Source organism: Ochotona princeps, chromosome 5, assembly GCF_030435755.1.
Source record: "Ochotona princeps isolate mOchPri1 chromosome 5, mOchPri1.hap1, whole genome shotgun sequence".
NCBI lineage: Eukaryota > Metazoa > Chordata > Mammalia > Lagomorpha > Ochotonidae > Ochotona > Ochotona princeps.
The window spans coordinates 27,771,105-27,784,954 of record NC_080836.1 but is presented as its reverse complement, the minus strand read 5'-3'; the positions used below and the strand labels follow the sequence as shown (position 1 = coordinate 27,784,954).

The 13,850-nt window shown below is 38.8% G+C and overlaps 1 protein-coding gene across 2 annotated transcripts in view; it reads right to left on the bottom strand.

Annotated features, from left to right (window-relative positions):
- Positions 1-1,669: 1,669 nt before the first annotated feature.
- ARHGAP15 (Rho GTPase activating protein 15) overlaps positions 1,670-13,850 on the bottom strand; it is a 625,244-nt gene continuing 613,063 nt past the window's right edge. For both annotated transcript variants that reach the window (XM_004577187.3, XM_058664454.1), the window contains exon 14: positions 1,670-2,031. In XM_004577187.3, coding sequence (XP_004577244.1) covers positions 1,848-2,031 — 184 coding nt within the window. In that variant the 3' untranslated portion in view covers positions 1,670-1,847. The remainder of the gene's footprint in view (positions 2,032-13,850) is intronic.

Below are 13,850 nucleotides of genomic sequence, written 5' to 3'. Positions count from 1 at the left end.
GTACAGCCCCCTCTATACACATTGTCTGTGCCCCTCAGCCTATTATTGCTCTGAGTGTTTGCTCTTTGATCCATGTTTCACATGTTTTATTTACATGCTTTATTTTTCATTTTATGAGCAAATTGATAGCTAGACTTACTCCTTATCACAGCGGATTAGTTTTATTTATTCCCTTTAAATTTCATTTAAAAAGCTGTCAAATATTAAGTCTACATTTTTATAAGCAGAGTATGTTCACAAGACGGGTCTTAGCTATGTTCAGTTAGAGCATACTTTCCAACAGTTGCCCTTTTGTTTATCCATGACAACTGAAACTAACCATCAAATGGATAAAGCAATCCAAGTCTAGTCAACCAATTCTTAGGGCATCTGAAAGAAAGAAAATCTTTTTAAAAAGTTCCTCCTAGGGCCCGGTGCCATAGCGTAGTGGTTAAGGTCCTTGCTTTGCATGTGCCGGGATCCCATATGGTCACTGGTTCTAATCCCGGCGGCCCTGCTTCCCATCCAGCTCCCTGCTTGTGGCCTGGGAAAGCGGTCAAGGATGGCCCAAAGCCTTGGGACCTTGCACCCACATGGGAGGCCAGGAGGAGGTTCCTGGCTTTGGATTGGCTCAGCTCCAGCCATTGTGGTCACTTGGGGTGTGAACCATTGCACGGAAGATCTTCCTCTCTGTCTCACCTCCTCTCTGTATATATGCCTTTCCAATAAAAATATATAAATCTTTAATAATAGTAATAATAATAAAAAGTTCCTTCTAGATGGATTTCATGGAACCACCAATAAAGCATCCTCAGAAGCATAATAAAACTTCTACATAAATGACATAGCAGGGAAAACTGAAAATATACAGTTTGATGAAGATTCAAAATGGATGCTGGTATTAAAAACAAGCACTGATGCAGTTTGTATGTAATATGAAAAAATTATAGGACATACATTTTATTCCTAACTTCTAAGGCAGCATGTTGAGGTAGGTGTCTAACCTAGCTGTTAAGATGCCTATTCTCACGTCAGAGTACCTGGGTTGGGACCCAGCTCCTGGTTTCAGCCCCAGCCCTGTCCTGACCACTGTAAGTGGTCTGGGTTTCATTCTCTCTCTCTCACACAAATAAATAGAAATGTGAAAAGTTAGGTGTTTAAAAAAAGAAAGTATGTTTATGGGACCACAAATAATATTTATAAAAAAATCCAGTGGCAAGTGCTTTGAACTGTCATTTTGCTTCAGAAAAACAACATTTCAAATGTTGCGCTTATAAATTTCCCCATGTAGGATCAAGAATAGCTGGATTGTATTTATATATACCCGAACATTCTTGGGATATGAAATATATTTGTTTTGGTTGAGAACCTGATTTCTTCCTCATTCTGTTTTTTGAATGACCAGCTTCTGCTTCCTAACTCGTTCGCTTCCGCCTGCACAGACCTAGGACTATGCAGATAACTCAGAAACAGCACAGCTTCTGCAACCGCACAACTGCGTGTCCACAGCCACACCTGGGAACACACCCTCTACGTCACTCCCCTGGCTGCACACACCCAGCCAACCCTTCTGAGACTCAGAAAGATCGCTGAACGTGTGTTCCGGACTGTGTTGTTCAATAGTGTGATGTGCTCCTCAAGTGCTAGCTGGAACAGTGTTGCAGGGGTAAATGCAACATATATAGGCAAACATTGTCAATTATTTTATTCAAATGTTTTGAACTTAAACACAAAATCATGAAGAAGTTTTCACAAAGTGAGGCATCTGTCACTTGAAAGGAAAAAATATTTCAGAGATATGTTTACAGAAAAGTAAAAATATTAGGCATCAAGACAGATGTGAACATACTCGGAGCTTGTCGTGTCTGTCAGTCTTCTGCTGAGCCGAAGATCTTGCTGTACTCACTCAGCATGAGCTCAGCTATCTGGTTTTGGTACACCATGTGCACTGCCATGTTCCCACTGTCATTTTCAGCTCTCAGAAGGGTGGGTCCAAACACAATCCCCAAGCTTTGTGTGGACATGAGGTTCTTGGAAGCCTTGGCCACTATCCTGTGAAAAGAGACAGTGAAAAATAATGTAATTGGTGTTTGAAGTGAAATTGTGGCTATGCCAAAATTATAAAACTTTTCTGGTTTCAGAGACATAACTATCTGATAAAACTAATCTTTGTGGGCCTGGCGTGTTCCTTACCTTGCATGCATTAGGATCCTGCACGACTACCAGTTCATATTCCGGCTGCTTCACTTCTATCTCAGCTCCCTGATTATGGCCTGGGAAAGCAGTGAAAGACAGCCCAGGCCTTGGGACCCTGTAACCACGTGGGAGACCTGGAAGAGGCTTCTGGCTCCTAGCTTTGGATTGGCTCAGCTCTGGTCATTGAGGCCACTTGGGGAGTGAATCAAAGGATGGAAGATCTTCTCTGACCCCCCTTCTCTCTGTATGTCTACTTTCCAATAAAAAAAAAAAATAAATCTTAAGCTAAATAAATCAAGATAAATAAATCTTAAAATAAATAAAAGTAATCAATAAATTTGTATATATATTTATATATATATCCAAACAAAACAAATAGTACATTGTATACATAATTAATATGGAAGGTAGGCATATGAACTGATGAAACACTAGGTTTTTTAGTGATTAATGTTAATGTTAATGTTTTTGGCAAATGCTAACTGGAATATGTTTTTTTGTGAGGAGGTAGATTCTAAGACATTTAGGTATATGGCAAAATACTAATGTCTTCATTCATTTGGGCAGCCAATTTAGCTCACGCCTCAATAAAATGCAGAATCCTGTAGCATTCACACAGGAAATAGTCCTATTGGAATAAAGAAATGCTTGCTTGAGTAGAGACAGTATGGAGAGCTGAAATAGAAATGAACTTTTAGGATGTGATTCTACCAACAGTAATGCTTTTTCTCCTTTAGCAATGAACCCCTAAAGAAAGAAAATAAAATTCATCTTGAAAATTTGGACTTAAAAAATAAGCTTATTCTTATAAAGAAGTGTATTTGGTTTAAAATTCAGTAGAATGAGATTTTATTGGTATGAAGGAAATAAGTTAGGGACCTGTACTGTGGAGTAGTAGGTTAAATCCCATATGGGTTCCTGTTCCAGTCCCAGAGGCTCCACTTCCAAACCAACTCCCTGCTGATGTGCCTGAGAAAGCAGTGAAAGATCTTCCAAGTTTTAGACCATTCTACCCTCACAGAAAACATGAAAGAAGCTCCAGGGCCTTCGCTTTGGACCAGCCTAGCTCTGGCTGTTGTGGCCATTTGGAGAGTGAACTGGCAGGTAGAAGATTTTTCTCTTTCTCTCTGTGAACCTGACTTTTAAATAAAAATAAGTAAATCTTCAAAAAAAAAAGCAAGAAAAATAAAAGAAAGAAACAAAGGATAACATATAGAACACCAGGGTGCTAAGAAGCATTCCACCAAATCTCCACCAAACATTCCACCAAACATCCAGGGAATATTCTGTACAGAGAATATAGCAAGACCAGCCAATATTTCATTATGAGACCTTTAATTCTGTGACCTCCGGCCTCAGCCTGGGACATGGATGAGTTGGTTAGACGTTAGCAACTCTGGCCTACTTGTGTCTACACAGAAGGGACAAGAAAACTCAGTTCACCTCTGTTTCTTCACAAACCCCATTCCCGAAACAGACTGGGGAGGACCAAAGCCCTATATGCGCTGGCTAGCGCCTGCCCACAGCACCTGTATTATCTCACTTGGTCATCATAACAATGCCATGAAATAGCTTTTATTATGAAGCCCGTTTTGCTGCATAATGAAGTGGCTGATGGTGCAAAAAGCTGATGCTCAAACCCAGGTCGGTTGGTTTCCATACTATGGAAAAGTCATTTTGAGAGTAACTTTTGTGACTCCTGGGCTAAATAACTACAGTGGCTTTTCATTCTGACTGTTTAAGGTTCATTATAAGAGAATCTGAATTTGCCTTCCTCACTGTAAATCTATAATTGACAACCTGGGTTATAGTATATTGATCCTGGACAAAGCGATTGCAGAATTTGGACTGAATATTCACAATATTCTGCATCCTATTTCCCCTTTTTCTTAAACTGGTAGTATTTGCTACCTGTGTGTACCGTTGACATGGCTACATTTCCAGAAGGAAGTCTAATATTTTTAGAGTACCAGAGAGTTATCTGAACTTTCAAATTTAGAGATTCCCTCAGAATATAAGAAGCCATGCCACTTTGCTACTTCATCTACTAAAAACCTGCACAATGATTTATGTGTCCATCCACTTGAAGGAGGGCAGATGGAATAGATTTTGGCTTTCCTTTCCAAATTTACCATAGTTTAAAATCTCTCTTGAGGTTTTCCAAGAAATACATACTACAAAAACCATTAGTAGGATTCTGTACTAAGGAAAGGGAATTTTCTTCTCTTTTGGGTTTTAATTAATACCCTTTTATGATACCAACTCCTCCATTGATTCCACTGATTGTACAATAAAAACAGAATTTGCTGAAAGCAAAGGAAAAACAATAACATAACAAATCTGTTGAGTACCTATTAAAGTTGCTTTAGTAAATTTCCTATTGAGAAAAAAAAGCCCAATCAGGAAGATTCATCTAACAGAGGACAGGATTCATCGGGACTAACACATCATAGGTCAGGCAAAAGGTCAAGCTCATAACTCAGGAGCAATGGAAAGGTGGTCCATGACTTAGGCAGGGTGTCTTGGTCAGCAAAGTCATAGAAGAAAACTGGGACTTGGGATCTAGGGGACCAGAAAGGGGAAAGTTATTATGTGAAAATAAACTAAAGATTCTAGATCTATTTGTTTATTTAATTATGGTTATACTTTCAGTCAGTGGCAGAGACAATAAAATATAAGATAACTGGAAGCCAAAACTGAAGCAATGCCACAACATTGAGGCTAGACATCATGGGAGGATTGAGAGCTGATTCCTGGGGGCGGCAGCTGTGCTCTTGGAAGCTCACTGTGAAGAGGCCTACAGCACCAGAGCAGCCCAGGTGGTGGAGGCAGATCTCAACTCCACAGAGGGCCCAGAAAGATCCATCAAACGAGACTCAGGCCACGAGGCAAGAGCAAGAAGGCTGACATGGGGCTAGGCTTACACTCTATGGCCCCCACAGCTTGTGTTTTTCCTGCACAATCAAAGGCTGGCCTTAAAAATTAAAGCAGGTTCAGAGTTAGAGGCAGAAACAAAGACTGAGTTTAAATAGGAGGAAGAGGAAGAGGCTGGAGCTGTGTCCAAGTCCCACCCTGGGGAAGATTTCTAGTTCTTGGCCACTGAGCCATGCATGGCAATTATTACAATGGCTTTCTGTTAATTGCATTATTTTTAAGTTTTGTGTGAAGAAATGTGTGTTCATTTTTTGGGCAGGTGAAACATGGAAAACTTATTGTACCTCAAGTTTTTATTCTTTATGCCCATATCTACAAATTTCATTTGATTTTTTTAAACTCAAATTTTATAAGTGTCTAAAATAATCTTGTCAAAGCACATTTTTTGAAATAACAGTTTTCTATTCTTGTTATATTTGCATTATCACTAGTTAAGTATCTTAAAACCTTGAACTTTTTCCCAAGTTAGCAAAATCAAGTTACTTGTAATAGCTTTTAAAAAATAAAATGTAGTTAACAAAGTTAATACAATATACATGAAACCATACAGAATATACGCAGTTTTGCTTATTTTTGGTTATGTGTCCCTATGTATGTCTCTGCATGTGTGTGTGTGTGTGTGTGTGTGTGTGTGAATACATTGACAATTTGTTTTCTGTCAACCACAGAGTAACCAATGTGTTGAGACATTTATCCATCTTTAAATTTGAAAAGATGCTCAGAATAAAGACAGTTTGGAGTAGAAATCACTGTGCTCTAGCCGCATGGTTCATGTCCAAAGGTAAACACATTTCCATATTAAAGTTTATGTTCATAATAGATAGTGGAGATAGATATTTCCAGCAAAGAAGGTGTCCAAATTTGGATGTGTCTGAGCATATATTAAGGCTATTATAAATGATGGTATTTGAATACAAACTCAGCTATTTCTAACTTTACTAGAATAATGTTTAATTAAATAGTTGACTTAGAATCTATACAGGGATGGGGCCAACATTATGGTGCTGTAAGTTAAGCTGTTAGTGCAAGGGACCCATATGGCGTTGGTTCGAGTCCTGGATGCTCTACTTCCCATCCAGTTCTCGGCTAATGCATTGGGGAAAGCAGTAGAAGGTGCTGCTTGACCTTGGGCTCCTGAAACCACGTGGGCACTTGGATGAAGCTCTCAGCTCTTAGCTTTACTGCCCAGCCCAGCTATGGCTGTTGAGGCCTTTTGGGAGTGAACCAGCAGATAGATGGATGATATCTCCTCTCTTTCTCTCTTCCTGACTCTGTCTCACACACTCTTTCTACTAAGTGAATAAATAAATATTTTTATTATTTTTTTAAGATTTATTTTATTTTTATTGCAAAATCAGATACACAGAGAAGAGGTGAGACAGAGAGGAAGATCTTCCAACGGATGATTCATTCCCCAAGTGACTGCATGGGCCGGTGCTATGCCGATCCGAAGCCAGGAGGCAGGAACTTCCTCCAGGTCTCCCACGCGGGTGCAGAATTCCAAAGCTTTGGGCCATCCTCGACTGCTTTCCCAGGCCACAAGCAGGGAGCTGGATGGGAAGTGGAGCTGCCGGGATTAGAATCAGCATCCATATTTTTTAAAAACAGAAACTACAGAGTCTATCACAATTTCAAAAATACAAAAATTATGTCTCTCTCTTGTTTAACCTCACATCCATAGATATTCTAACTTCCACTCTCTCTGTGGAGTCCAGCTGGGTACTACTAGTGTATTATTTCTGAAGGCTTCAACTGCTAAAACAAATGTAGAAGAGAAACATAAGGTACTGAAAGAAATACGTGAGACTCTTGGAAAGTGCCTGAGAATTTGTTTTAGGAAAAAACAAAACAAAAAAACTATACATGGACTTTGGAACTTTTCACACCAAAATAAACTTATTTTTTAATTCCAAATTTCCAAGAATGTTATGAAGCATCCTTGGAAAATCCTGAATGGGAATAACTATTTACCCGGTGTCCAAGGCACAAGCTCAGAACGAACAAGTCACATCTCCAGTAACTTAAGCTAAAAGAGCTGTATTGTTGCAGGAGAGAAACAGATTTAGAAACCATATACATTTTTATTACGTAGCTTTCCCTAAAGTTGCTGCTGAAAAGACTGTGGTAGTCCAGAGTAATAATTTTGAAGAAACTTGTGTGCCAGTTATTATTGGAAATTCACACTGCATCAAACTACAGTAAAGGCACTGGACAGTCCAACATAAAACATTCCTCCTCATTTTTGATTAACCTGTGCCTTTGATTTGCATCTATAGATTCTTTGTCCCGTGGGGCACAGGGAGGTGTGTTTCAGGAAATGCTACTCTGTTGTGTTTTACTAAAGACCTACTGCATGTAGGCCTCGACATGGTATGTTTTTCAAAATCTTGATGTGCCACTAGCTCCCCAATTCTGCAGCACCTAACTGAAGGAAGTCACACTGTGGTCATTCCTGGCTAGTTCCACTTCTCCAGCAGAGCTTAGGTTTCATCAGGCCCTTAAATTTCAAGACAGTGTTGTAAATTCTGAGTGACAGGTTAAGCTGTTTTCAGCAGGCAAGTGTAAGAAAATGAACTGTTTTCTTCCCCTCTTTTATGAAAAGGTAAAAGCCAAAAGGTAAAAGAACAAATTTGAATGTGAATGGAAAGGGTAAAGACATGATTGAGACCTTAACATGGTGAATTGATGGGTGGGTAAGGAGGCGTAAAAACATTTAGATCTTATATCAATATTTGGAAATTCCTCTTGAGGTCTGTTTACTTGCCATTAATTTACTACCAAGGAATCATTACAGCAAAGATATCTGAATCTAAGCAACATGAAGAGCTCCAAGTTTAGTACCTATGCTGACAGGAAAAAAATACCCTAAGCTTCAACTCTACAGAAAAAGGCTATTTATTAATATTGTTTAGTTTACAATAGTTTGACAAAATACATAGTAATTTAATGAATTTGTTCATTAAATAACTTTGGTAGTAATTGCAAAGGAAATTCACATACAGCTACATAGAATTTAAGTTTATAAAAACTTGGGACAAGTAGGAATACATTTCTCTGGAAAGAGCCAAAAAGTGATACATAGTTTACAGTATGAAAAGAAGAGGAAATGCCAGAGCTACTCTTTGTCAGGCTTAAATGCAAGGAGCAATGATCCATCAATTTAAGATTATTTTAAAAACAATCTATAATCCAGTGCTACAGAAGCTGGACACTGGACAAAAAAAAATCCTCTTAAAAAAGCTTTATACTGGGTAAGTTTTTCCAAAAGTGAGCTCTAAGTTGTTACAGAAATTTCTTAGTTGTGTAAAATTACAGACAAATGACTAAAACTGAAGGAGATCATTACTGGAAAACTAAACATTAATGCTGAATTAAGAAGACTAAAGCATTTAATAATAGTCCAACTCCAAATAGATATGTAGATGCAAACCTCCTTTCAAGTTAGTGCTTTTCTGTTACCATAGTGACTTGCAGAAGATGTTGAAAGGCACATAATTGCCTGCAGGACTTCTTTCCAGTTATGGAGGTGTGTTAGAACAGTTCCCTGCCTGTCTGTGGTGTGCTGTGATTTTCCAACACATGTAACTCTAGGATGGTTTGCTTGAATGGAGAGAGTGTGGTGATAAGTGCAGCCCGGCCATCAGGTGACACATGGCTTGCAGAATATAGCTCACCCACTGCATGTGAAATGTTAATTGTGACTTTGACCATTTAACTGAGAGGCTGTTAAAAATAAAATACATTTTCAATATGTTCAATTTATGTTTCCTATGTGCTATAACTATTTGGGGGGGGGGGGAGGTGGAGTGTGGGAAAGCCACGTTAAACATATGCTTCCCTACCCTCAATTTGCACAAGCTATACTACTATCTACATTGGTCTTTTTCAAAGATTGGGGCTGTCGCAGAAATCCCACTTTTTTCTTTAAAGTCATTTTTCTGTAAATGTACAAATTAGTTGGCTTACACTATGTAAAAAAAATCTCTAAATTTGTATTTTAACAGCATATCATTGTTGTTTTCCAGAATAAGTTGATGAATATCACCTTAAATGGGAATTACCACTATATTCTGAAACTTTTGCTTTTAAAAAAAATCTGTAAAGCCATGTGTATACAATTCTCTCCAAGCACATAACAGAAAAGCAGCTTTATATGGCAGTTTCATATTGATAGCTAGCATGGCCTGATGTTTGGCATTCATTCAGCTTCTCTGTACCAATTTCACTGTGGAAGATTGAATCATTTTCAACCAATTTCTTGTTTTGAATTTTTATTGATGAGACATGTGAGATATTGTAAAGTATCTTTAAAGTAACATTCAGAATATCTAATAACACATGAGGACTGAAAGGTAGACACAAAAACCAGGCAGGGCTTATATGCTTCAATGAGTGACACATTTCCAGTTGGAATACATATCTTGTGTGGTGACAACTGACGATAAAATGGGAACTCACAGGCAAGTCTTTGACATAATAATGTCAAAAAAAAAAGGAACAATAACTTCGATTACTATTTGCTGAAGATCCTTGTTTGCTAATAACTGTGTTTTATGCTTAGCACAATTCTAAAGCAGAGCTAAAAATCAAAATGTTTCTTCTTATAAAATAACACGTTATATAGCAAAAAACTTGAAAAGTTTGAAAGATCATAAAAAGGCTTATATTTTTAAAAAGCCATTTGTGCTAAATCCTAAATAAGTGTTTATTTTGGTAGCTGCACTGTGTTTTTTTTTTAATTTATTTATTTTTATTTAAAAGGCAGAGTTTAGAGAGAAACACACACACACACACACACACACACACACACACACACATACACACACAGAGAAGGCCACCATGGTCAGAGTTGATCTGAAATGAGGCAGCCAGCCTAGAGTGTCTTTTCTGGATCTCCCATGTGGGAGCAGGGTCCCAAGGATGTGGGCCTTCATATAATGCTTTCCCAATTCATAAGCAGGGAGTTGGATTGGAAGTGGAGCAGCTGGGACAGGGACCTGTGCTATTTAGGATGCTGTTGCTGGCACGTGGAAGAATAACCTGTCATGCTATGGTGCTGGCCCAAACACCTACTATGTGTTGGGCATTATTCTGGATATTGGGAAGGAATAATACAATGAAAGATACATATAGCTTCCAACCTGCACACAACACACTGATCGATGTTCAGACACTGAAGTATTTCAAGAAAAACTAAGCAGAAAAGTGATTCTTTCTCTGATACTGGGAAGGTTCGTAAAACTCCCAATGGACTGAATTCCATCCTCAGTGAATATCTTCTCCCTGTGAATGGTGGGGGCCTGGCTGCTCGATAATCCCAGGGTAGTTCTCATGAACAGAGTGGTGGGAGGCACCATAAAGCAGAGAGCAGAGCGAGCACTCATGGAAGCCCAAGAAATAGAGTTCTCTGCAGAGTCCTGCTAAGTTGTAAATGTTCCGGGGGAAAGTATAGGAAGGAATAACAGATGCATGCCCTTAATGGTGAACTTGTGCTTGGTGATTGTACAAATTGGGACAAACACACTGGCTACTGGCTAGGAATTGTGAAGGAAGTGGGAGATCCTGAGGCCACCAGGGAAATCTTTGGCAAGAAATCGTCAGTTAAAGGAGGATGGGAATATATCCTTAGATTGTGAGCAGGAGAATGACAGTATTGGCATTTGTTTGATAGGGATGTTTATATAATTTTCTACATATGTACTTGAGAAATGTTGTCCATACAATGCTGTCTCTAGCATTTACTTCTTTTTTTAAAGATTCATTAATTTTTATTGGAAAGTCAGCTATATAGAGAGGAGGAGAGACAGCGGGAAAGATCTTCCTTCCATCTGCTGGTTCACTCCCCAAGCAGCCGCAACAGCCAGAGCTGAGCCGATCTGAAGCCAGGAACCAGGAGCCTTCTCTGGGTATCCCATGTTAGTACAGGTCTCAAGGCTTTGGACTGTCCTCGATTGCTTTTCCAGGTCGCAAGCAGGGAGCTGGATGGCAAGTGGAGCTGCCAGGATTAGAACCAGCACCCATATGGGATCCTGGCGCGTTCAAAGAGAGGACTTTAGCTGCTAAGCCACTGCACCGGGCCCTCTAGTATCTACTTCTAACATAAGCCATTCCCATGTTTTATATTTGCAATGTGTAATATTTGGTCATTATCTTCTATGCAACAGAATGGATTTTACCCACTGACCTCCTAGTATAACTAAGATCGAATAATTAAATTATGTCCAAATACTCTTCTTCTACATTATGAAGTATTTTTTCTAGGCAGCGGGTCTCAGCTAGAGGCAATTTTGTCCCCCACTCTTCCTCACTCCTAATCCCCTACGGGACTTGGCATTGCCTAGAGACATTTTTGAATTTCTCTGGGTAGGGTGGAAAACTGCTACTGGCATCTTTCTAGTAGATGGAGTAAAAGATACCTATTAAATATTCTGTGATGCAGAGAACAGTCCCCGTCCCTGAGAATTAAACAGCTTAAAGCAGTAATAGGATGCTCTTGAGAAACCCATCCTGAGGATGAAACAGTGACAATGTAACAACTACAGTAATGACTCTCAAACTTTCCTCACCATGGAAATAACTAGAAGGCCTACTAAAAAACAGATTTTTGGACTCTACCCTCACACTTGGGATTCAGCAAGTCTGAGGAGAGGCTTGGCACCTGCGTTCCTCACAGGTCCCCAAGTGGCAAAGACATAGCTGTTTCTGAATCACACCTGGAAAATTGGAACCCGATCAGCAACTGATGGTTTGTGTCTTAAAACATGGTACCAGATGGGAGGACAGGGCCTAAGTCCTGCTAGCTTGAACATCATTTGGCATCATTCTTTATATAAAAAGTTTAATGTTCATTGAGTTGAAAAAGAGAGTGAGAAAGAGTCTCTTCCATCTACTGGCCCATTTCCCTAAACGCCCTCAATATCCAGCGACGGCCCAGATTGCAGTCAGAAGTCACAACTTCATCTGGCTTGCTCACAGTGCAGGCAGAGGCCCAAGCATGTTAGCCATTGCTGGTAGCTTTTAGGATGTGTTATCAGGCAGTATGATTGGAAGCTGAACAGTTGGGACTTGAATCAGTACAGTGGTTCAGGTGGCAGCTTAACCCACTGTGAGGAAGAGGTTAGCCTGGTATCTTTTTTTTTTTCTAATGAGAAAAGTGGTATGTTGTTTTTTGGGTTCAGGATTCTTTGAAGTTAAGAAATGAGGAAGTGAGCTGGTGTGGTGGCACAGCAAACTAATCCTCCGCCTACAAGTATCAGCATCCCATGTGTGGGCTGGTTCATGCCACAGCCCCTTCATTTCTCTTCCAATCCCTGTTGTGGCCTGGGAAGCAGCAGAGGATGTCCTTAGTCCTTGGGGCAGGGCACCTACATGGGAGACCTGGAAGGAGTTCCTGGTTCCCAGCTTTAGCTCAGCTCAGCTCTTGCAATTTGGCCACCTGGGGAGTGATCCAGTGGATGGAAGATCTCTCCTTTTCTCTCTGTAAAATCTGCCTTTCAAAAAAAAACCTTAAAAAAATTTTTTTTGAATAGGAAGTCAAAAAAGCAAACAAGCCACCGTGTATTTTTTTTTTTTTTTGCTTTCCTTTCTATTGAGAATGTTTAAGCTCAGGCTACATTCTTTAATCCATTTTGTTTAACTGTGTAACAAAACTAAAATACAAATTTGAACAAATGTACTAACAAGGAATATCTAGAGTAAAACAAAAACTTTCCTTGCTTCCTAGCCACAATCCCTCATAACAACCATAGCAGATGGGTGTTGTTTCTGGATTTTTCCGGTATCTATATATCTACTTATTTTTATATGTATCTATCCACACACCACGATATAATATATACATATTGTAAAATATGAAACTCAAAGTACATAACTTACATATATACAATTTTATTTCCTTTTGAAAAGAATGAGATAAAGAAAAACATAATGTGTTCTAATTTGCTTTTTTCCCTCTTAACCATATATCATGGGCATTTTTCCAAGTCAGTACATATAAAAATACCTCATTTTTAAAAAAGTTGTTACATTTCATAATATAGAAATACCTTAATTTATTTAACCATTCCCTGGCTGTGGGGCACAATGTTGCTTCCAATTCTCTACTATTATAGCCAATACTACAATAAGCATCCTTGGATACAGGTATGTTAAAGTTTTTATGTATTAAGCATAATTCTCAATTACTTTTGTTGCATATGTTTTGCCAAATTTTTCTTTTTTTCATTTTACTACGATTTTGATGTTGGCATATCTGGTATCTGTTTTGAAGTTTCTAATGTGTTTATTATTATAAAATGCATCCAGTTCAAGATATCACATAAATATCATCACTTTCTTACCAGTTTAAAAAAAAAAAAAGATTTCATTTTCAACTACCATCTAAATCTTCTTAAACATATTTTAGCAGGTCAAATGTGATGGCAATCTAATTTTGCTGTTTTCTCAGAAGCTAATTTCCCCAATAACACTTGTTGAATAAGGCATCCATTTTCCAGAAAAGTTATCAGATGAACCTTTTCAGATGAACAAAGTGCACCTAAGGAAGACTGAATAATCTGATGGAAGTCATGTAGGTAGCATGGCAGATCCTATATTAAGATGCAATTCTTCATTACTCTGCTATGCAGATACTCCCTCCACAAATAAGGTCCCCATATTTTTGGGTTGAAGTCTAATGGTGACTAGAGTCCTGGGGTTGGAGCCAGCATGAATTCTGGGATGACACATTTTGGTGCTTCTGT